The sequence below is a fragment of the Lissotriton helveticus genome, chromosome 7 (genome assembly GCF_964261635.1).
Source record: "Lissotriton helveticus chromosome 7, aLisHel1.1, whole genome shotgun sequence".
NCBI classification, from domain to species: domain Eukaryota; kingdom Metazoa; phylum Chordata; class Amphibia; order Caudata; family Salamandridae; genus Lissotriton; species Lissotriton helveticus.
The window spans coordinates 720376192-720399386 of NC_136068.1; the positions used below are offsets into that span (position 1 = coordinate 720376192).

The window sequence follows — 23195 nt, forward strand, 5'->3', positions numbered from 1 at the left end:
CAATTTCACATGGTGTGCACACAATTAGCTGGAAACTACTGCTGAGAGCAGGTTTCCAGCTCATTCTGTGGAGCCTTAGCACAGCTGATGGTCATTTCAAGGTGTAACACATTTCCAGGACATCAGTCACTTTTTTTTATGTTGGAGGAGGTGAGTAAAAGTGCCTCACGCTTTGCTCAGCACAAAGTTGTGCCCACTTCGAACACAGTGAAAACATTTCAGAAGTAGGCAGTGATGGGGTGGCGTTAAAACACTTGGCTAGCACAACCTTTATTTCATGGGTGGTGTACATACATATATAACTGTAGTAATTTGACGATTGCCAACAGCCGCACGGTACCAGCCTGGACTGTGCTCAAAATATTCTACTTATTTACTCTGTTCCTCTTTGAGATTTCTCTGGCTTGGCACCACGCAGTCAGTCCTGACGGGTCTAGCGCCCAGCAATCGGCCCCTCTTGGCTTAGTTACATGAACTGTGACAAAGCCCAATACTTTTCTCACACAGGACACCTTAAAACATTTTATCTCATCATTCATAAAATATTAAAATGGAGTACCTGCTTACTCAATCATCCAAAAACTGCTTTGGACCTTGAAGCGTTATGGAAAGTGCCGCACAAAAATACAACAATACAGATTTGTTTAAATGGACCAAGACTATAAATGGTTCAAACGTTCTTTCAATAGAAATTAACCATAAATCATCATCACTTTCTCTTTAATAAGGCAAACAAACAAGTATGTCACCTTCATGGATTTTTTCCAGTCTCACGCCTCCCTTTTCCAAATGATTGCATTCTCCCTTTTTTAACCAGCAAATCCAAACTGTGGCAGGATAGCTCCATGAGTTGAACACTTAGGGCCTGATTTATTTATTGGTGGACGGGGTTAACTTGGTCAGGGCAATGGGGTACATTACTCCGTTGTCCTGATGGAGTCCCTGTCTGACAAATTTAGAAATGACTAACAAGCCAGTGGTCATTTTTATAGCATTGGCAGGAACTGTCGTCACAGCGGTTCCTGCCAATGCTTTTCTAAGTTTGACGCATGGCTCAGTTAAGATGACAGCCATCCGTTAAACTTATTTTTGTTTATTTTCAAAAAGAAAATCCCATGGTAAGGGGCGCATTTGTAGTTTTTCACAGCCCTTTACCACCAGGGTTTGCCTAGTGGTAATGAGCAGTGAACAATGGCTATATGTCAGTCTAACTAAATTAGGTGATCGGGCATATAACCAGTTCCATGACAGCGTTTACTCTGTGGGGCCTTTGGTCAAGTTTGCCATGGCCAAACTATGGTCTGCCTGCATTTAGATCAGGCAGCAGGACTATATTCTTGGCGTTTAGGATAATTAGTTGCTGTTGCGATGGATTTTCCTTACTGCCAAGATATAAATCAGGCCCTTAATACGGGAACTTTAGGAGATCTACGAATCACAGTCCTAGCAAGGCTGACTCTGCCTTTCTTACAGGTACAGTCAGTGCTTGAAATGGAAAAATAGAAGTGCAGATACTCTCTACCAGAGTTCCTGCTTCTTTCTGAGAAGTGCTGGTACTCTCCAATTAAAAGTATTACATTTCTCTGGAGAAGTGCCGGTATTCTCCCTCTCCAACTAAAAAAGTGCCGGTACTCAGTGCCGGACAGTACTGGCCCATTTAAAGCACTGGGGCCGGTACTAAAATACAGCGTTTAGAAATATAAGAGGTACGATGTGAAGCGCTATCTAACCGAGGATATTATTGTTACAGAGCACACAACGAGAGTGACTTTGTGTGTTTCTAGTTTTCCAAGGTAACTAACTGTCAGGGTGAGGGCTATTGGGAGAGAATACCATGGTTCTGATTTGCTGCAATCTTAAAATCCCAAGGCCATTAAAATTCAATACGGCGACCCCTACAACTGAATGTATTCCCTGACCCCATGCTTAACTGTTGTTGTACTGACACATGCTTAGGGTACAGCATCAAGGATGGCCTGAGGGCTGGGCTTTGGGTGGGTCGCCTTCTCCACAAAAGAGTTGATTTACAGGATTTTTCTACACTACTGACATTTCTGCTGTGATTTAGAAATCATGAGGATAGAATATATCATGATATGATAACGACAGTCTCAAACCTCCTGCGGTATTCACCGGGTCACGGTGCAATCTGGTCTCTCAGAGCAACGGGCATATTATTTACTGTAGGTTAGGTGAAATTAAGTCAAATTAGGTTAGGCTAAATAAGGAGAGGTTAAGATAATAGGCTATATTAGATTAGGAGATAAAGAGCTAAATTAGGTTCAGTCAATTTGTTGGATTAGGTAAGGTTACAAGATTGGGCTAGGTTCAAATAGGCTATGATAGTTTAGGCTTAGTTATGTCAGGCCAGAGTAGGTTAAGTAAATAAGATTAGTAGATTTGATTAGGGGAGATTAGGATAGGCTAGCTAACATTAATTAGTTGATTTAGGTTTGATGAGGTTAAATTAGGTTAGTGCGTTAGAATAGGTGAGTTTAGGTTATGTCAGTTGGCATTAGGTTAGGCTATGTTAGGTTAGTTGGTTGGGTTTAGTCAGACTAGGTTAGTAGGTTAGGACAGATTTTGTTAGATTATTTTAGGCTGGGTTAAGTTAATTGGTAAGATTAGTTCAAATTAGAATCAGATGGGTTAGGATATAGTAGATTCGACTAGGTTAGTTTCGTTTAAATGCTAGATTTGGTTATGCCATATTATGTTAGGATGAGTTAGAATGGAAGGGTAATCTAGACTCATTGCTCGGGTGGATCCGTTTCTATGTGAAATATAAATATTGCTTTTCAGTACATACAATAAAAAAAGATGCATTAGTCGCAGTTGGGAAGAAGGGGAAATAGCAATTGAAAAAAGGTGTAAATGGGAAGCACACCTGAGAAGAGATACTTCATTAGGTGTTTGTCTTAAGGCGACTGAACTGCAGAGCATTACAGACAGGAAATGTGGTGGTGGCAGAGGTCATGTTCTGGCTGATGTTGTTGATGACAGCATTTCATCGTAGCTTGGTGACTTTTAAATGAGGCTACGTTGTGGTAAATTAGCCTATTGCATTGCCTTAATTAAGTGTAACATGTAACTATACTGCGTCAAAACCCAGATGTATCCAGGCACTCATATTGTACAGTCACCATGGGTGGGTGTACAGAAGCAAGCATTTAAGGAAGACTTCCGGGTCAAGGCACGCACTGAAGCCAGAACCACAGACTGCATGTCCGCCCTCGTGCCAGCGTGTTTCACCGCACGTCATTTCTATGCTTTAGAACCGTACAATCCCTCGAATAGTTGTGCAGCATATAAGGGGATGGTCCGCTTAGTCGACAGATTAGAAAGGGACAGACTGTCATCTTTTAATGTATAATTTAGAGACGTGCATACGTGCGGGAACAAGTTTTCAAGACAGACGTGTTCAGTGCATAATCTGTAAAAGAATACATGCCAGGGCCAATCGATTTACTCAGAAACCCACGGTCGGCGCTGCTGTATGCCGGAGTTGCCGAATACAAATGCTGATTTCACCTCATGCCTCTTTAATCCACCACCAGACACCCCCTGCCCCTTTACCTAACGTTTATAGTTTCTTTTTCAGCCGTTTTCTTCCTTGGTCACTGTTTTTCCGTGTTTCCCTTCCTACTTCTGTCCCTCTTTTTTTTATATTTTTCTCTCTTGCTCTGGGGTCAATGGCTGATGAAGAAAAATAAGTGCTGGTCCCCAAAAAATGAGTGCAGGTGGGCTCCATCTTCAAACACTGACTCAAATTAAGTACTCGGTGTATTCCTTTGTGACCTGTGCAAGAACACTATGTGAAATTCAAATTTTAGCACATAACTAAACATATCTCATCACATTAAATTCCACCTAGGCCAGTTTCATTCACTTTATTTTCCGTACCGTAAACTGACCCGTCTCTCTGTAATGGGAACAGGTTGCAGAGCTATTTGCAGTAGGCCACTGTGGTGATAGTTCTTTTATTGGCGGCTATCAATATTTCATAAGTCGGTGTCCATTGCCCGGGTGACTGGACGCTAGACTTGAATTATGCATCACCCAGTGAAACAAACGAAGAGACCGACTCTTGCAAGCTTCATTCAGCAATAGAGTCTTTGGGAGGACACTGCCCTGAACCTGGAATAGATGGATGAACTACCAAGGATGTTGAGTCAGAGATACGAGGCTAGACCACGCAAAGTCCGATTTAAGGTGTCCTCGGCTTACAGCGGACGAGTGCTGAAGCAGGTCTACGAAGACGGCCAAGAGCTGGAGTCTCCAGAAGAAGACTACTCACACAGCTTCATCCACAAATGCTTTGATCCAGGCGACCAATTCTTCAGCAACAGAGACATCTCAGACCCTAGCTTCTACCCCTCAGCCAGCCTCACGGCCAAGAGGATAAGCGTCATCAGGCAAGGAAGCTCCTACAGCCTGGCCGGTGGGGCGTCACTCTTCAACGACTACCAAGGAAATGACCAGAAGGTATGTAGCTCCGCCTCTCCTTGCACATATTTTGGGGCCATTTCTTTGAGTGAATGGACATGTAAGGACCATTTACCTGAAGAATGCCCCGTGCACTTAATATAATAGGTATTGCTTAACCATGCATTAATGAGCCCCCATCAGAAAACTAGTTCCAAATTTAAATGCAGAATCATATAAACGTCCAGAGGATATCCGGAACAGCTCAGAACCAATTGTGTGCCTCAAACCTCGCGAGAATGTCTGCAGTTGGGTAACAAATCCATACAGTTTGTCTTGAACATACAATGAAATTATGATCCATGTCTTTTATTTAAAGCACAAACAATTACGTTGGCATTTAGATCCCTTTACATGCAAGCCTCAGCTCTCTTATACTCCCTCCACCTGAGAGTCAAAGAAGTGGTGTGTGAGAGGGATGAACAGTGTTCTAACTGGCATGAAAATGATTTGGGGGGAAGTTGTCTTTAAAGACAACATGGCCGAAGAGCTAAGGTCCCTAAATAAGATTTGATGTCTGTGAAGCAAAAGGAGTGGCTTCTTGCATTTGGCTTGAAGTCCAACGCCTCACAAATTCATAAATAAACTATTTGGGCCCCATTCATAAAGATAAACTGAGACGAAAGTCTAACTTTACGACTTTCCGTATTCACAAAGGGCATTAACAAGTAGTAAAGTTAGACTTTTGTCTCAGTTTTGGTCTCCGTTAAACTTAAGACCAAAACGTTACGTTTAACTGAGACAAAAGTCTAACTTTACTACTCGTAAATGCCCTTTGTGAATACCGAAAGTCGTAAAATTAGATTTTCATCTCAGTTTAACTTTGTGAATCGGGCCCTTCATTTATAAGGACAATAACTAGGATCAGTAGCACCGCCTTAATCGCGTCTATTAGTAGAACATTTGGTAATTTGACAAATCTAAGTAGCGCTATGCACTCAAATGATAACATCCAGTATTCGGTTGCCGCTTTTGAAATCAGGACTCCAGCACCGCCCATGTGAAAGCAGGACACGCCCACGTTAATTAACTCAATAAATGATTGGTGTTGTTTTTACCCACCTCATTATCACTCATTTTATCAAACTGAGATGGATGAAAGCCTGTGTTGTCCTCAATACCATTATAAACTCTGCCCTTCGCTTTGCCTAGTAATGTCCACAGCAGGGACGCTAATGATTATGTCTGCTAGCCACACCTATAAGCTAGTAATAGAGTTCAGCGCCTTATGTCACTGGCTGAAGAGATGGGTAGGCAGCAAGCGTCAGCTTCTAACAGTTGTAAAATGCTGAGGTGGTTAATGCACCTGCTGCAGGGCACTGTGGGTGATCAGTAGTTGCAGGCTGGAATGCTATTGTTGCTCAGTGGATTGTTTTGAAGGCTCAGTGTAACAATCAGATAACAAGTTCCAGTGATGGTAAGATAGCTCTGTTAGTTATGCACATGATGCAAAGATGTGCATGTGAAGATACATGTCCAAGACCCTGCCGCACTGAATCAAGCCGTCATTCTTCTGAGCATTGAGTTTGGTGTTATTTAGTTCCTCTTGTTAAGGGAAAAGAAACAATGGTTACTGTTGTGAGCTATATGCATGGCCATTATTAGAAGCGTTATTCACCTGAGCCTACAATAATCACATTTGGGAGAAGATTTATCATGATATCATGCGACGCAGTGCAGCAAGACAGCTTGCTGAGCTGTGTGAAAGGGACAGGAATTTACTAATAATTGGCACATTCCTGCTCTCTGCCTGTGCTGGTGCTACCAAGCGCCAGCTCAGGCACCCTTGCACCGCCCCTTGCACGAGGTGCAAGGGTGCCTGTGTTGCAGGTAGGATTGTTTTTGCGCAGTAAGGGGCACCTTCCTGCACAGAAACAATCTTTAGAGGCTTTTTTCCTCTTTCTTAGTTGCGCCTCCCCTGGGATGGCACAACAAGAAGAAATATAAATATTTCTCCTCATTGCACCTCCCCTGATAAGGTGCAGCATTTTGACGCTTTCACAGGTTCACCAGGCATGGTAAATCTGGGAAAGCACCAAAATCCATGGATGGATGAGTGGAAACACCCACGCTCAGCCACCGAACCCCTTCCCAGGGCAGAGTATTGCACAGCAGATACTTGCGTGGCCCTGCGTTACTCCAGGTTTACCAGAGCGTTTGGTTATTGTTGGGGAATGGGGGTGAGCCAGCAGATTCCGTTCTGAGAGAGACAGCAGTTTCTAGGCATGATTTGGTCCTTTTGCCTTCCCTATCAGTTGCCCAAGCAGGGAGGCTGATGACAGGCAGCTATCTGCAGAGGTACATTTATTGTGCTTATAATGTGGGTGCTCCTGCTTGGATCCAGCCTCATCAGTACTTGCCGGGAGATCCACCATGTATTGGGAATCTGTAAGAACACAGATATGTGTCTGAACTGAACCCAGAAACTAAAGTATTAAAAGCACCCACACCAAACCTGTTCCTGTACTTTAGATAGTGGATCCACATCTTCAGTCTGCAAATCGTGTTTAAAATTGGGACTCAAAATTTTTCCACTTCAATCCGGTTCCAGATTTCTTCACTCAGCAAGGTCAGGGGTACTCTGCAGAGTGCTCAGAGAGGAGCTGTGATCCAGGGCTCGTATCGCTGATAGTTCGTCTCAGTCTCACATTACCGAAAGACAGCTCCTGAGGCGGAAGCCGGGAGCATTGCTCATTTTTAAAAAGATTTAATCTGTTGCTAAAACTGCTTTTTACTTGTGTGTCACGCTGCCCCCGAGCACTCCCCCCTGATTTTGAGTCACCGTGCACGCCGCGCAGCCGAGTTGAACGCTGCTGCGGGTGTAAACCTATCTCTTGCCACCAACCCGAGGACAGTGAGGCCACGCCCACCGCCCTGAGGCCACGCCCACTACACACGGTATATAAGTCGCGCCAAACACCCAACGCGCCATTACCGAAAGACAGCTCCTGAGGCGGAAGCCGGGAGCATTGCTAATTTTTAAAAAGATTTAATCTGTTGCTAAAACTGCTTTTTACTTGTGTGTCACGCTGCCCCTGAGCACTCCCCCCTGATTTCGAGTCACCGTGCACGCAGCGCATCCGGGTTGAACGCTGCTGTGGGTGTAAACCTATCTCTTGCTGCCAACCCGAGGACAGTGAGGTCACGCCCACCGCCCTGAGGCCACGCCCCCTCCCCTCCATTACAAAATATGTGCCTAGGCCGGACGCGCGCAGTGGACGCGCCGCCAGCGCGCCGAAGGAGCGCCAAAGGTAAGCCCGTCTGCGCCCGTCCGCGACCGGCCGGGACTAGGGGCTATATCCCCTGCTGGTTGTTCTCAATTCCCGTCTACGCCCATCTGCTACTCGCGCAACGAGTTACTAGCCATCTATAAAGATAATAAGGGTACAAAAACACATCTATGTACCCAAACGGGGCCAGGACTATCCTATGGACCTATCTCCTGCCTCGCGTGTCGCTGGTCCAGCATGGGCCAAACCCCATTAGGCAACCATATAATCTCTGAGAAAAATCCCCTGATGCTAAACTGCCTATATTTCAATGCTAGATCCTTACCTAGACACGCCCTGGACATCTGGGATCTACTTATATCTAAGACCCCGGATCTGGTTTTCGTTACCGAAACCTGGCTATCCGAGACCAGTGTTCCAGACTTAGCGAACGCCCTCCCCCCCAACTATTAAATCATTACGCAAGATAGATCTGGTAAAAGAGGAGGGGGGGTTGCTGTGATATTCAGGGAACATTTAACATGCTTTGCTGAACCAACAACTGCCCACATTGAACATCAGACCCTACCTTTCAAAGTACATCTCCAGGGCCTCACCAATCTAGCTGGTGCAGTTATATACAACCCCCCTGGACAACAAACCAGTCTTGGCGCCAAGTTATTGAACCAACTTCTGCCACTTTGTTTAAAACATAAAAACTACATGATTGTGGGCGATTTTAACATTTACTATGAGAAAATGGATGCCCCTGGAACCTTCCAGTTGGAATATGACAGGGGAATTCTCAATCTTAAGCAGTGGATAGTGGGCCCCACGCATACAGCCGGCAATACACTAGACCTACTATTTACTAACATAGAATCCACCAACATCAGTGAGGTCTACCCCTTATCATGTTCGGACCACTCTCTCATATCCTTCTCACTTGACTTCCCCGGTAAACCTCTGAAATCCAAGGCAGTCCCTCATATTTCCAAACGAGTTTGGAGGCTAATCAACAAATCCAACTTTGAGAAACATTTTCAAGAGGCTAATGTCAAACTATCGGAGGACTCCTCTGTCTGCAATGACGACGCCGCACTAGATGCCGGAATATTGCAAACATTAGACAAAATAGCCCCGATGTGGGAATCCAGAAAAAAACCAATAACAGAGAAATGGTATACCCCCCACCTAAAAAATCTTAAAGAGGAATGTCAAAAAAATGAACATCTATGGAGACAGTCCAAAGACAATGAGGCGAGACGAAACTATGTCCATAAGCGGAAGCAGTATATTCTTGCCATTAAAAACGCAAAAAAGGATTACTTTACTCAACGCATTCAAGAAAACAGCAATTCAGCGAAAGAACTGTTTAGAATAGGGAAGGAGCTTAGCAAACCTTCCAGCAATTCACAAACACTCACCCCTTCGACCGAGGCTTGTGAGCGTATTAGCACTTTCTTTTCTGAAAAGATCAAGAAGATATACTCTACCTTCACCCCCAACACATTCACAGCAACTCAGACAATCCACCCAAGACTGCTATGCCATCAGAAGTACCTATAGATCCATCAGATCCAGGAAATATACCCAGATTAACCAGTTTTGAACCACTCTCTGAAGATGAGGTTCTAGCAGTTCTAAACACGGTCAAATCTGGATCCCCCTCGGACCCCTGTCCCCATTTTGTGTTCTCAAAAATTGCATCCATGCTCTGTCCCCTGATCACTCAACTTTTTAACAAATCGTTAATCACTGCCACCTTCCCTGATGCTTGGAAGCATGCCTCTGTGACCCCCCTTCTGAAGAAAGCGGGATCTGACATTCTCAACCCAGAGAACTACAGACCCATTTCCCAGCTTCCTTATCTCTCCAAAGCTCTGGAGAAATCGGTCAACATACAGCTAACTAGGTACCTAGAAAATAATTCCCTTTTAGATCCCTCCCAGACTGGTTTCAGAGCCAATAACAGCACAGAGGCAACATTGCTGGCAGTGTCGGACAGTATCAGATCCTCCACCGATCAAGGCGGAGCGGTGGCGCTGATACTTCTTGACCTGTCAGCGGCGTTTGACATGGTATCCCATGACAGTCTGCTGAACATACTCCAGAGTAAGGGAGTCCAGTCTACAGCATTGAACTGGCTACACTCTTTCCTGAGTAACCGTACTCAAGCAGTACATATGGGTCAGTTCCACTCAAGGCCCAACTCCATTGGCTGCGGGGTCCCTCAGGGCGCATCACTGAGCCCCACCCTTTTCAATGTCTATATATCATCTCTTGCTGACATTGGAAGGAAGTGGGGCATTGGCATCTGCTCCTATGCGGATGATACGCAGCTGACGGTGGCCATAGACGAAGGGCCTGAGGTAACCAAAACCAAGCTACAGGACTGCCTTTCCGAAATGACCCAATGGATGCACGATCACTGCCTAAAGTTGAATGCAGGCAAATCGGAGATTCTTCTATTCGGTGGAGCCAAACGGGTGTGGGACGCCACATGGTGGCCACCTTCACTGGGATTGGCCCCCACCCCTAAACAACATGCAAGAAACTTGGGAATCATCATGGATGATGCCCTGTCTATGAAGGATCACGTCCGATCTCTTTGTGGCAAGGGCTTTGCCATACTAAAACTTCTCGCCAGGATATTTTCCTGGATACCCCCGGATTGCAGACGCTCAGTCACATAGGCCCTATTGGTCAGTCGCCTGGACTATGGTAATGCATTATTTGTAGGGATGAACGAACATCTATTCTCCCGATTACAGGCTCTGCAAAACCTGGCGGCCAAACTTATTTGCAACAAAGGCAAACGGGACTCGGAAGCGGAGTGCCTAAAGAAACTTCATTGGCTCCCGATGCGTCAGAGGGCTGCCTTCAAATTGCTTAGTCATGCCCATAGGGCTCTACACAATACCGGCCCCACAATTCTCCAAGGGAAGATCGAATTTTACGTGCCCAATAGGAATCTACGCTCATGTCAATTAGCTTTGGCTAAGGCCAAACGCATCTACAAAGTCAAAACAGGTGGTCGCTCCTTTTCTTACCTGGCAGCAAAAAGGTGGAATGAGCTCCCTACTGACCTAAGACATACTACAAATTACCTCCAGTTTCGGAAAAAACTGAAAACCCTCCTCTTCCCCAATCCTTAACTTCTTAGCACACGCCATCAGTAGCTCTTATTGGGTATACAGCGCCGTGATATCCCTAGGGATGAGTGTCGCGCTCTATAAAAACCGCAAATAAATAAATGAGGGGACATCACCTCAAGATTATGCATCACACTGGATCCTGATACCTGAGAGCTTGATCCCAGTGAGAGGGGAGAATGAGTGACTTGTCACTCTGGAGTTGTCTGCTCGCTCGAGAAAGAGAAGGCCAGCCACTGAGTCCAGAGAGAGTAGTGGCCATGGTGAAGTGAACCTGCTATGGGAGTGTGCCTAAAGTTGACACAAGTGTGCCTCACGGGCTGCCAGCCTCTCTAGGTGCCCAAGGACCTGCTAACCCCCAATGTGTCCACTTCAGCAACTTCCACACGAAAGACCAGGGGACACGGGCTGACTCTGCCTTTGCTGCCCCGAGGACCACAGCCCAGCTTCACAGACAAGAGGAAGGATCCCCTAGCCAGGAGTGCCAGATCTGCTCGGTCGGACTGCTTTCACCCATGCCGCTGCAGCTTCCCTTGGCCCAAGAAGGCGGCAAACTGAGCAGTGATGTCTTGCAAACCGGAAAAGTGTCCCTTTGGCAGAAGGTCCATCACCTCACCACACCCTCACACACATACACTGCACAGGAGATTAGGGCAACATTGAAAGTGACCAGTAACAGTGCTAATGGTTTGTACAAACTGCTCTGCATTCCTGTTGTTAGACTCTGCAGTGATATTGCAGCAGAGAAGTCTCTTGACATCTTCCTCCTCTCTTCCTCTTCTGTTGGTGGAGATCTGCCTGAAATGCCCAATGGAGACGATGTTGCTGTGTGGGATATGATTACAATTGTGAAGGAATGGATCCCACTGCAGCGTTCACAGCAACACACACGCAATGGAGAAGCTGACAGGATCTTGAGCTCCCAGCTGGAGGGTGTGCAGTAGTCCTACTAGAGTTTGGGAGGCCCTGTGTCCTTAGACACCTATCAAGATTCTGGATTGGCAATATGCTGTTGGACACCAGGCCTTCATAGAGCTACACAGAGACACATCTTCCACCCTGAAAAGGTTTCTGGCTCCAGGTTGCAAGTTCCTATTGCTTTCTTCTCCTCAAGGTGACTGCCAGCAGTGAAAGCCAATTCCCAAGGGAGCCAAGCATCTATGAACATTGAGTTACAGATTTCCATTGTTGGAGAAATACAGTGATGTCAGGAGATCACCTGATTTCAGGATCAGTTGCTTTGTCACAGTTCCTTCTCCAGTAGCTCCTTCAGGAGGCCTATCTTAGCTCTGTTTCTCTGCCACAGCAGAGTCTCGGGTAGGGTGTTCTTCTGGCCTGTGGAGTGGGAATAGGATGGCTTCCTTTGAGGACAGCGACCAAAGCTGCACCAGAGCTGTCTTCTCACTTCGATATGTGGGTTGTTGTCCGGGTTACTCCATAGATTTCCATTCTGAGGAGGAGAGATATGGCCTCCCATCCAGGCCTGTGGATGGTGTATGCTGGCATAATGAGCGGGGCATCAATCACTCCTGACCGGGGAATGGTCAAAAACAAGCTGTGCCTTGTGTGCAGCCTGTAAGTGGGATATTTACTTCAGCGCGAAGGAATCAGTGGTTTAAAGAGTGAGTCAAGGAGACAGAGCTGGCAGGGAAGCTAGAGACGCTTGCTCAGCTGTAAAGATAAGGTACAAATGATCCTAAGATACGCTGGGCAGGGTCTCACCCTGGCACCACCCATCAGATGAAGTGCTCAAGGACAGATGCCGTCAAGAGGAATTTGAAACAGATTGAAGGTTCAGCATGTACCGAGGCCCAGTGGTGTTTGTGCCACATAGAACACACAGATATCAAGTTTAACTCGGGAAGTATAAAAAGCTTCTAAACTCTACTTTTTATCCTTTTTCTTAGTATTCTATAGTTTGAAAATTAGCGTTTTTCCATGGCTATACTGGGATGCCACTTGAGGGTGCAGTCCACTTTTAGAACTCATAATATACAGCTCTCCATAGGTGCCCCTGTGAACACTACTGTGCCCGCATGGTCTGGCACCGAAAATAAAGACTTTCAGTTCAATTAGCCCATGGTCAATTTCTGAAGTTATAGTTGACTTTTCCTAGCCAACAGTCATCAAACGATCGCTAGTACCCTAGTCGTGCTAACTGGCAGTCCACTGAACAAGCAGGCATGAAATCTCGACTGTATTGTACGAATGAACTGTGCAGAAGAGTTATTGTTCACCGAGAAATGTTATACACAAGTTGGTTTTGGTAAAATTGAAATCTTTACTCTTGCCCTTAATGTATTACCTCACTTCTAGGATGTTAGCCATTAGCTTGATGGGGCGGTGAGGGTGGGTGGTGACCACATGCAATGATGCAGCTTGGAATCAGCAGAGGACCAGCCCTGGAGGCTCTGATGCAGCTACCACCCAGGAAAACGCCTGATAAGCTCAAGGGCCGGTCTGCCTACCACTGTCAGCTTGTCAGCTGTGCCGGTCAGACGTGTCAGCTTGTGTGACTGACATGATCTACGTGACAGAGTGACTGGCACAAGTGAATTCCACACTCCAGATGTGAGCCCTCACTCCGTGGAAAGGTAGCCCAAGGGGGCATATTTAAAAATACAAACATGAGATTTGTGCATACAGTGTACAGCAATTTATCATGAATATTATGGCACCTACTCCTTATAAAAAAAAGAAACAACAAAATCATGATGGGGATTTACATCATTTTTTGCCAAAGTTCAGATCTTTACCTGTCATGGATCCATAGTAGATCACGCAATGGCTTAGTCCAATTGATGTGCTGTTTTCATGCAGCATGACAGACATAGTTTTGTTAAATTGTACACTTTTACATATTACATGACAGATAAGTTAGGAATATTGTGTTTTAATAGCGGAATAAAGAAGCGAAAAGCAAGACGGGACTAACCTGTTCCTGAAGAGCCGGTCCTAGAGCAAGACATTGTTTCCTCACTGATAAAATGTAAAATAAAAAAGAGGACTTTCTTTTCTTCTGAAAACTCTTGGGGAACATCCTCTTTATGCAAAACCAACACAGGGCTGTTCACTGCCGCCATGTTGGTTTCTTTCATCTAGTGTTTACATTTTGCAGGTGGTTATTTTTCATCATCAGTTGTTGGCCCAGAGTAAGACGAAACATGGCAGACAACAGAGAAAGAATGAGGAAGAGGAAGATAGGAAAACCATGAAAAAAAGAAAAAGTAAAGGTAAAAGAGAGTCCGAATTTTGAAACAGCGTGGTGAGAGATAGAGGAGTCAAAACTAGGCAGCCTTGTTGGCTTCGCACTCCTAAGAGAATTTGATGGGCTCTCAGTTCTTTTTCTTTATCAGGCACTGCTTGTATCATACCATATAATTTCGCCAAACTCAATCCGGCATAATTCCAGGAAAGAGGCCCCGAATGCTATGATTACTTTAGGTAATCCCAATTACTCTTAGTCCTACTCGTCCTTGACCCAGTCATCACACATGAGGTATTCCACAAGACAGGAAACAAAACTGGAAACGCTTTTTAGACTCCACCCACCCTCCTGTCAGGTGCTATACCATACCTGTCCAGAAAACGCAAAAAGGGGGGAGAGCAACGCAAGGCCGCAAGCTCGCCGAACCTCCTCGCAGAAGTAACAGCAACCAAAAATGCTTCTTCGAAAGACAGGAACTTGAGGTCCACGGACTCCAAAGGCTCAAAAGGAGGGGACTGCAAAGCACCCAAAACCAAAGAAAGATCCCAAGGAAGAACCGGAGAGCGTACAGAAGGAGCAGAAAGAGAGAAACTCCGAAATAGACGGGAAACCAACAACCCATCCGAAGGCAGAAGAGAAGCCGGATCCCGAAAAGCCCGAATAGCAGCCCACTGACCCTTCAAAGTGGATAGAGCATAGCCTTTCTGAAAGCCATTAAAAAAATTGAAGAACAGAAGAAACAGCACAAGAGGCAGGAGACAGGCCCAGGGTTGCACTCACAGTGAAGAAACAGGAACCCTCATGCAAGAAAGAGAGGCCATCCATGAAGAAAACCGGGGGACCCAAGAAGCCCCGCAGCCCAGGTCCCCCGCATCCAGGGGAAGTCCAGGAGGCCCAGCAGCCCGCCTTCCAAATCCCACGAAGGTCCGCGAGCACCCCCAGAGCCCGGCAAAGGAGGAAACCACAGAACAGGCGTAGCAGGTAAGTGCCCGGCACTCACCCAAGCATCACCCATCACCATCCACCGACAGGAAATAAAACAGGATATGCTTCTGGTGGTGAGGTATGTTATAGCACCTGACAGGAGGGTGGGTGGAGTCTAAAAAGCGTTTCCTGTTTTGTTTCCTGTCTTGTGGAATACCTCATGTGTGATGACTGGGTCGAGGATGAGGGACGTAGAGGTAATGCACAGTTTTTCCCTCACTCTAACCCTCGGGGAGGAGGTAGGAATGCAAAATGAAGCACACAATTTTTTTAGTTTCCTGGCAAACCCGTGATTCTGAAAAGTTGGTAGGGCTCGAGTAGAGTCCAGCTGAAATGTGCCTGGCCTTTTAAAAGCAGCAAATAATCTTACAATATTGTATATTTATGTAAACTAGATTGCCTACAAAACAAAGCAATTTACAAATTCATTCCAAAAGTGGTCCAAGCATATGAATATAAAAAACAAAAAATGATTGAGTTGAGAATGGTGCAAAGTAAGTAGGCGAAACTTCATGAAAGCAGGACAGGTGGGCTGCCCTCACAGTCCCAGATATTTATTTTCCTATTGAAGTAACATGCAGTTGGCGCTGAAAAAAGCATGAGTAAAATGACAAACGTAAAGTAGAAAGATGTGTTAGTGGCGGCAGAGACTATCACACAGTGGCTCTCAGGGTTTTGAAACATTAACATACATTGCAAGCGGGGATCTTTCCAAGTAGATTTCATTCTCATTCTGTTCCAAGTGTGCTGTGTGCAGCTGATTGGGCCTCCTTTTTGGGTCTTGACCGCATAATGTCAAGTGTTAGAACACTGGGACAGGAACAGACTAATTTGCATATAGCCAGGTTCTGAACTGGGATGGTACAGTGAGCTAAAAAACTGTGTTGGATCTAGCCCTGATCTCTTGACTGGGTGAGAGTATTCTGCTTAATTCAGAAACTCTGTCCATCACCACCCCTTGTTGTTAAATATTTTGTCCACCCTAAGCGTGGAATGGTATACTCAGATGTGAGTCCCTTGCTCATTGCACCATCAGCATTCAAGCAAGCCGGGCCGACGACGGCTGAAATGCCAGAAACCGGTCCCCGGAAGCTTGTTTCCTTCCCAGTGTAAGAATTGGCTTGGTAGTTTGGTTTGCCCTGTTCCCATCATGCACTGGGACAGGAACAGACTAATTTGCATATAGCCAGGTTCTGAACTGGGATGGTACAGTGAGCTAAAAAACGGTGTTGGATCTAGCCCTGATCTCTTGACTGGGTGAGAGTATTCTGCTTAATTCAGAAACTCTGTCCATCACCACCCCTTGTTGTTAAATATTTTATCCACCCTAAGCGTGGAAGGGTATACTCAGATGTGAGTCCCTTGCTCATTGCACCATCAGGATTCAAGCAAGCCGGGCCGACGACGACTGAAATGCCAGAAACCGGTCCCCGGAAGCTTGTTTCCTTCCCAGTGTAAGAATTGGCTTGGTAGTTTGGTTTGCCCTGTTCCCATCATGCACTGGGACAGGAACAGACTAATTTGCATATAGCCAGGTTCTGAACTGGGATGGTACAGTGAGCTAAAAAACGGTGTTGGATCTAGCCCTGATCTCTTGACTGGGTGAGAGTATTCTGCTTAATTCAGAAACTCTGTCCATCACCACCCCTTGTTGTTAAATATTTTGTCCACCCTAAGCGTGGAAGGGTATACTCAGATGTGAGTCCCTTGCTCATTGCACCATCAGGATTCAAGCAAGCCGGGCCGACGACGGCTGAAATGCCAGAAACCGGTCCCCGGAAGCTTGTTTCCTTCCCAGTGTAAGAATTGGCTTGGTAGTTTGGTTTGCCCTGTTCCCATCATGCACTGGGACAGGAACAGACTAATTTGCATATAGCCAGGTTCTGAACTGGGATGGTACAGTGAGCTAAAAAACGGTGTTGGATCTAGCCCTGATCTCTTGACTGGGTGAGAGTATTCTGCTTAATTCAGAAACTCTGTCCATCACCACCCCTTGTTGTTAAATATTTTGTCCACCCTAAGCGTGGAAGGGTATACTCAGATGTGAGTCCCTTGCTCATTGCACCATCAGGATTCAAGCAAGCCGGGCCGATGACGGCTGAAATGCCAGAAACCGGTCCCCGGAAGCTTGTTTCCTTCCCAGTGTAAGAATTGGCTTGGTAGTTTGGTTTGCCCTGTTCCCATCATGTACTGGGACAGGAACAGACTAATTTGCATATAGCAAGGTTCTGAACTGGGATGGTACAGTGAGCTAAAAAACGGTGTTGGATCTAGCCCTGATCTCTTGACTGGGTGAGAGTATTCTGCTTAATTCAGAAACTCTGTCCATCACCACCCCTTGTTGTTAAATAAGTGTTAGAACAGTGGCACAAAACATTATATGGAGGATATTGAAAAGGGACACCTTGTCACGTTACAAAGGTAAAACGGATACTAACAATGAGGAAGGAAATCCTTTCACCTTCATTGCAAAGGTTAAAAACAAAGGCATTGTGGCAGGAAAAGAAAGGAGAACGCCTCTGCTAAAGCTGCATAGAGCAGGGCCAGAGCCTTGAGCCTGGATTATCCCACCCACTAACACCTTCCAAGAAAACAAGGAGGGAGAGAGATGGAGAGGGAGAGAAAAGTGATGATCCTGGAACAATGGTAATAATTCTTGGTAGCTTTTTGCCTTTCAATGGATGATGTCCATTGTCCACTTCAGGGAAATTGCTGTCCCTCACATATCGGTAGTAGTTTTTGAAAACTTGTGGGCATTCAAGGCGGGATGAACATTGCCCAACCCTAGTAAAATGCTGTCTCTCTTAATGGCACTTTTTGCTTGTGGCCAACTATGGCATAATGGGGCATATGTATGAAAATCGGAGTTTACGATTCTCAACATGCGATTTTTAGCTAATCGCATCTTGAGAATCGCAAAATGCGATGTAAATTAAAAAGTCACAAATAATTTACGATTCCCAAAAAGTCGCAGAATTTTTCTGCAACCCCGCTAATAGCGATTCCCTAATTTCAAATTCGCAATTAAGGAATCGCAAAAGTAGAGAATCTGCAATTCAGGTGTAGATTGATGACATCACACCCAGGAAATGTGACTGCCCATGCTGTTCCTGATTGCCTGAGGCTGTGTCAGAGGCTGGGAGGAGAGGCAAACAACTGTGTACTGCAACTCGAACTATTCCAAATGGATCCCCAGGAGAAAGAGAAGGACAAGGAGAAGGGTGGGAGGAAAAGGAAGCAAAAGTTCAGAGAGAGGGAGCAGGAGGTGCTCATAGAGGAAATCGTACATAGCCATGAGTTGCTCTTTGGAAAACAATCACTCTGTGTGCCAGAGTCAAGAAAAAGAAAAATATGGCTGGACATCCAGGCAAAGGTCAATGCCATCGGTGTGGCCCAATGCTCTGTGGAGGAACTGCGCAAGCAATGGTATGATATGCGCTCCAGGTCCAAGGACCAGGTGGCAACCAGGCTGGCAGAAGCAAAGAAGACTGGTGGGGCAATTTCCACAGAAACAGAGTCTACGCCCCTCGAGGAGTTGGTGGAGTCCACCCGTCAGCCAGAGAGCGTCAGTGGTGTGGCTGATACCGACCGCTCCGACCCTCCCAACACCAGACAAGGTAAGATGCATGCCAAATAATCCTTTACACATTACCATCTCAATCACACTCAGGAATGCACCAACTACACGGTAAAAATGCTACTCCAGTACACATTTCCCAGCACACCCAGCAAAGCATCATGGGAGATGTAGTCACATGCATCACACAGTGGAGCAATGAGGTATAAGTAAATCAGTAAAGGCAAAATACACTAGACAGTACTTAGCTAATGCAAAATCAGAAAACATTACTCAGTGAACAATGTGGAGCAGAACACACAATTAAAATGTGCCTTTTGATTTACAGTACCACCTGAAACACAGGATGACAGTTCAGGAGCTGAGGAGGCAGCACATACAGAGGGGCAGGCAGGGCAAGAGGACACAGAGGAAACCACACTGACAACACCTGTCCCACAGAGACAGCGTAATATTGTGCCTCCAGGCTCACTGTTAGAGGCAGAACCACAGTCCATAGGGGATGATGCCCAGCCACACCAGGGCCAGAGTGCAGTACAGGTCCAAGAACAGCCCAGTCTGCACCATAGGGAGGAAACGTGTGAGACGCAGGCCAAGGGCGAGCACCAGCGCTGCTGCTGATGAGGAACACACGGTGTTTGCCGGACTGGAAGGCAGCATGGACAAGATACAGCACCTGTAAACAAAATCAATATGGTCAAAGCCCCGGCAGCTGGTCTCTGTCGACCACAAACTGACTTACATGAGGGAGGGCATCAGGGAAATGATGGGCGCAATCAAAGAACTGTGTGCCACGATGAAGAGAGACCAGGTAGCCAGACACTGAGTTAGAAAACGCCTCTACAGCCGTCTGGACACCTACAGCAAGGCGGTCAACCGCCTGTGTACTGCCACGTCCCTGCTGTCACGCCGCTCAGTAAGCATGCAGGTTGAAATAGCCCACTGCAGCCAGGATGTGGCCTAAGGCCTGGTGCAGGTGATGACTGCCGTGGAACAGCTGCAGACAGCTACCACAGGTGGCACAGGACTCCTGGGCTCAGGGGATAGGGTGGAGCTGTCAAGCAGGAGCAGCATCACCCCACCAGTTCCCGAAATCCGACAGCGCAGTGGAAGGCAGGGAACAACACCTGATGAGTCAGCACCCTGAGCATGCACCAGAAGGCCGTTCCCGCAAAAAATTAACTGGCACCACTATGGAATGCTAATGGGTGAAGGAACCCATTGCATGTGGAGTTGTGTTTGGCCGTCATACATGCACTGTGGGCATAACATGTGCAACATCTTGTGACACACATAAAGTGTCTGTCAGGCTGTGTGACTGATATCTTCCTGCTGCTAAATGATTAATAAAACACAGTCGTGCACAAAACTTCTTTTACATTGTGTCCTCATTACTCACCTATAAATAGTTTTGTTATCTCATCACGTCTCTGTCGTCCAGCAGCTGCCTCAACATCACCTGCTGGTCTGCAACATGGACCTGGGCCCTCATCCTCAGATGCATCTGTGTCAGTAAGTTCAACTGGAATGCCTTTTTTCGTAGCTATGTTGTGGAGCATGGCACAAGTTGCCACAATCTTTCAGCAGGTCTCTGGGCTGTATTGTAGGTCTCCTCCGCTTTTATGCAGGCAGCGGAACCGTCTCTTAAGTATCTCAACTGTCCGCTCAATTACACAGTGCGTAAATTTGTGTGCGTGATTATATCTTCGCTCCCTTGCATTGGCTGGATTGAGGTACGGTGTTAGGATGAAGTCTTGCACAGCATATACACTGTCTCCTACAGGATGAAAGACATGAGGTCAATCACTGTCCTCCCACTTCAGACCTTAACATTATGTCAGAATATTAGACATGCCTTTACCTAGCAGGTAGCCCTCACCAAAAATGACCAGTGAGCCGTCTGTATATCCCACAGTGTCTAAATATAAATGAGTTGTGTGTACTGCTAGGGTATTGATGATATATTTGGCATTGAGAGGGCCTGTAAGTTTAGTGAATGATAAGATTTGCGGTTCCTGAATACATACTCATTGTTTGATGTGGGTGAGAGGGCGACATGGGTTCAATTTATGCAGCCAATGACGTGGGGAAATTGGGCAATCTGGTAGAAGTCCTGTTTTGTTTGCTGTAATGTCTATTGTATGCTGGGGAAATGGATGTGATGATGTAGCCTCTGTACATCAGGAATGCATGGAAGAAGAGTGACAGGCAACTCTGGGAGACCCCTCCTGCTGCTGCTATCACCCCTTGGAAACTCCCTGGTGCCAGTAAGTGCAGTGAACACAGGACCTGCACATGGGTTAGAATGGTTTGGGTCCTGGTGTTGGGTGTTCCAGCAAGGGTTTTAGTTATCTATCAAGTCCATGGTGGCTGAGTCCAGCCTATACTTCTCATGGATCTCCTCGTCAGTCTGCTGGAACAGAGTGATACGCACTCTGAAGATCCGTTCCTGTCGCCTCCTTCTCTGTGCTGCAGCCCCGAATTCACATCCTCCCAGCTATCACATTAAGCGCAGCCATTAGAAAAGTCCCTGCTGCATTGTGGGCTTGTTTAAATAGCTTGCACCTGATTATCACCTGCTTTGAATAGGTGGTAAAATCCATGTGCAAAATTGCTATTCACACGAATTCGCAAATTGAAATTTTTTAAACATCCCTTTGCGAATTCGCAATTTGCGATTTTGCTATTTGCGATATTCCCGAATTGCGAGTCGCAGATTGCGAATTCACAATGATCATTCATAAATTTCGGGCCTCACAAAATTGGTATTCACAATTTTTGCAAATACCTATTTTGCGATGCAAACCTATGTTATATATAGGACAAGTCTATTTTGCCATCGCAAACACTGTTTTTGGGCGATTCGCAGTGTTTGCGACTGCAAATTAGCTTGATACATATGCCCCACTATCTCCACATGGTCAAATGCTGGCAATGGCACAGTGATGGTAATACTTCGCAACTTGTGGGATAATGGTCATTGCCAGCCTGGGTAAAAGGCTGGCCCTTACATAATGATGGTAATTCTTGGCAACCTGCAGGCCATCCATGGCATGATGCCAACTCCTGGCAAAATTCTGGCTCTGGCACAATGGGGTAATTTTGGGCAAACTGTGGGTATTTATGGGATTATGCCCATTTCTCATCCATGGTAAACTGCAGGTCTCCACATAAAGGTGGTAATTCTTGAAAACGTGTGGGCATCCATGGGATCATGCCTACTCCTGTTAAAATACCTGCCTTGGTACAATCATGATTATTCTTTTCAGCTTGTGGGCACCCATGGCATATTGGCCAACACTAGTAAAATGCCGTCCACAGCATGATATGGCATTTCCTAACATAGTATGGGTGTCCATGGTATGATGGTGCTGATCTCTGGCAAATTGCAGGTCCTCTCAGAATGGTGGTAATTCTTGACTTAGAATGTTTATCGAGCAGTGCTTGCCCACTGCATAATGAAAGTTCTAGCAGCATGGAGCCAGTTCTTGGCCTTTTCCAGTATGGAACCAAATTTTTGCATATTCTCGGCATCCACTGCACAATGTTTCACAACCTTTGCATAATGTTCCCCAGCATAAAGGTGTTCATTGCTGACATATTTCATTATGGTAGTACTTCATTAGATATTGCGTGCATGAATGGTGCAATGGTACCCACTCTTCCATGGGGCTAACCGTAACTTAATGCAGGCAATTCCATCCATATTATGAGTAGCCCTGGTATGCCGGTGGCAAGTAACAAATGTGAATACATTTGACTATATTCAATGTGTGGAGAGGTGTGGTGCAGCGGCCAGCGCATCTGATTTCAGAGCACAGGGTTCACGGTTCGATCCCGGCTCTGGTGGCAGCTCAGCCAAGCACTATGTGACTCTGGGTAATAGCTCACTTAATTTCCAAGACAGCCCCCAGCGCCTTGAGACCCATAAAGGGGATTAGTCCACGCTTTACAAATACGGATTTACATTTCACATTTAAATGTAAATGGGCTCAGAGCAGAGCGAAACCAGTGCAACTAAAGATATGTAATGTGCACACTAGTGTACATGCATAGCCAACCCAAAACCTAGGACCGATACCGAGTTGGAGAGAGAATTGGGCAAGACGAAAACTGCAGCATTTTTAATGCTTGTTATCCATTGAATTTGTTTCTTGTATTTCTTCATTTAAAATGAGATACGTTAAACCGCAAGGCATCCTAAGATTAAGAAAATAAGAACACTAAATAAACAACTCGAAATATCATCTGCGACAATTTAAAAGCGCCAGAGATTTCCAAATTATATAGGATTTAAAGAAATTATTTTGTTGGGTCTAAAATGTACCTTTGACCGGTGGCATACATCACTGTCTGCTGCTGCTGCCATAATAGTGGATTTAACCCCAAATTACAGGCGGAAGTGATGTCAGAATTCCGTGTTGTTTTTTTTTTAACCCAAGAGCACCCACTTTCTAGCCTTCATAATTCAAATGGCAGTTGGAGGAGCAGTCTGAGCGCCGCCTTCCCTTGGCCCCCTTGTAAGTACCTGAAGGGAGACCCTCACAGCCAGGCAGGCTTTCATGAAAAGTTCAAAG

At 45.8% G+C, this 23195-nt stretch overlaps 1 protein-coding gene across 1 annotated transcript in view; it reads left to right on the plus strand.

The window, feature by feature from the left end:
* The first annotated feature begins 4125 nt into the window (after positions 1-4125).
* GRXCR2 (glutaredoxin and cysteine rich domain containing 2) overlaps positions 4126-23195 on the plus strand; it is a 63237-nt gene continuing 44167 nt past the window's right edge. Inside the window, exon 1 of the mRNA XM_078650659.1 lies at positions 4126-4485. Within this exon, the coding sequence (XP_078506785.1) occupies positions 4147-4485 (339 nt within the window). The 5' untranslated portion in view covers positions 4126-4146. The remainder of the gene's footprint in view (positions 4486-23195) is intronic.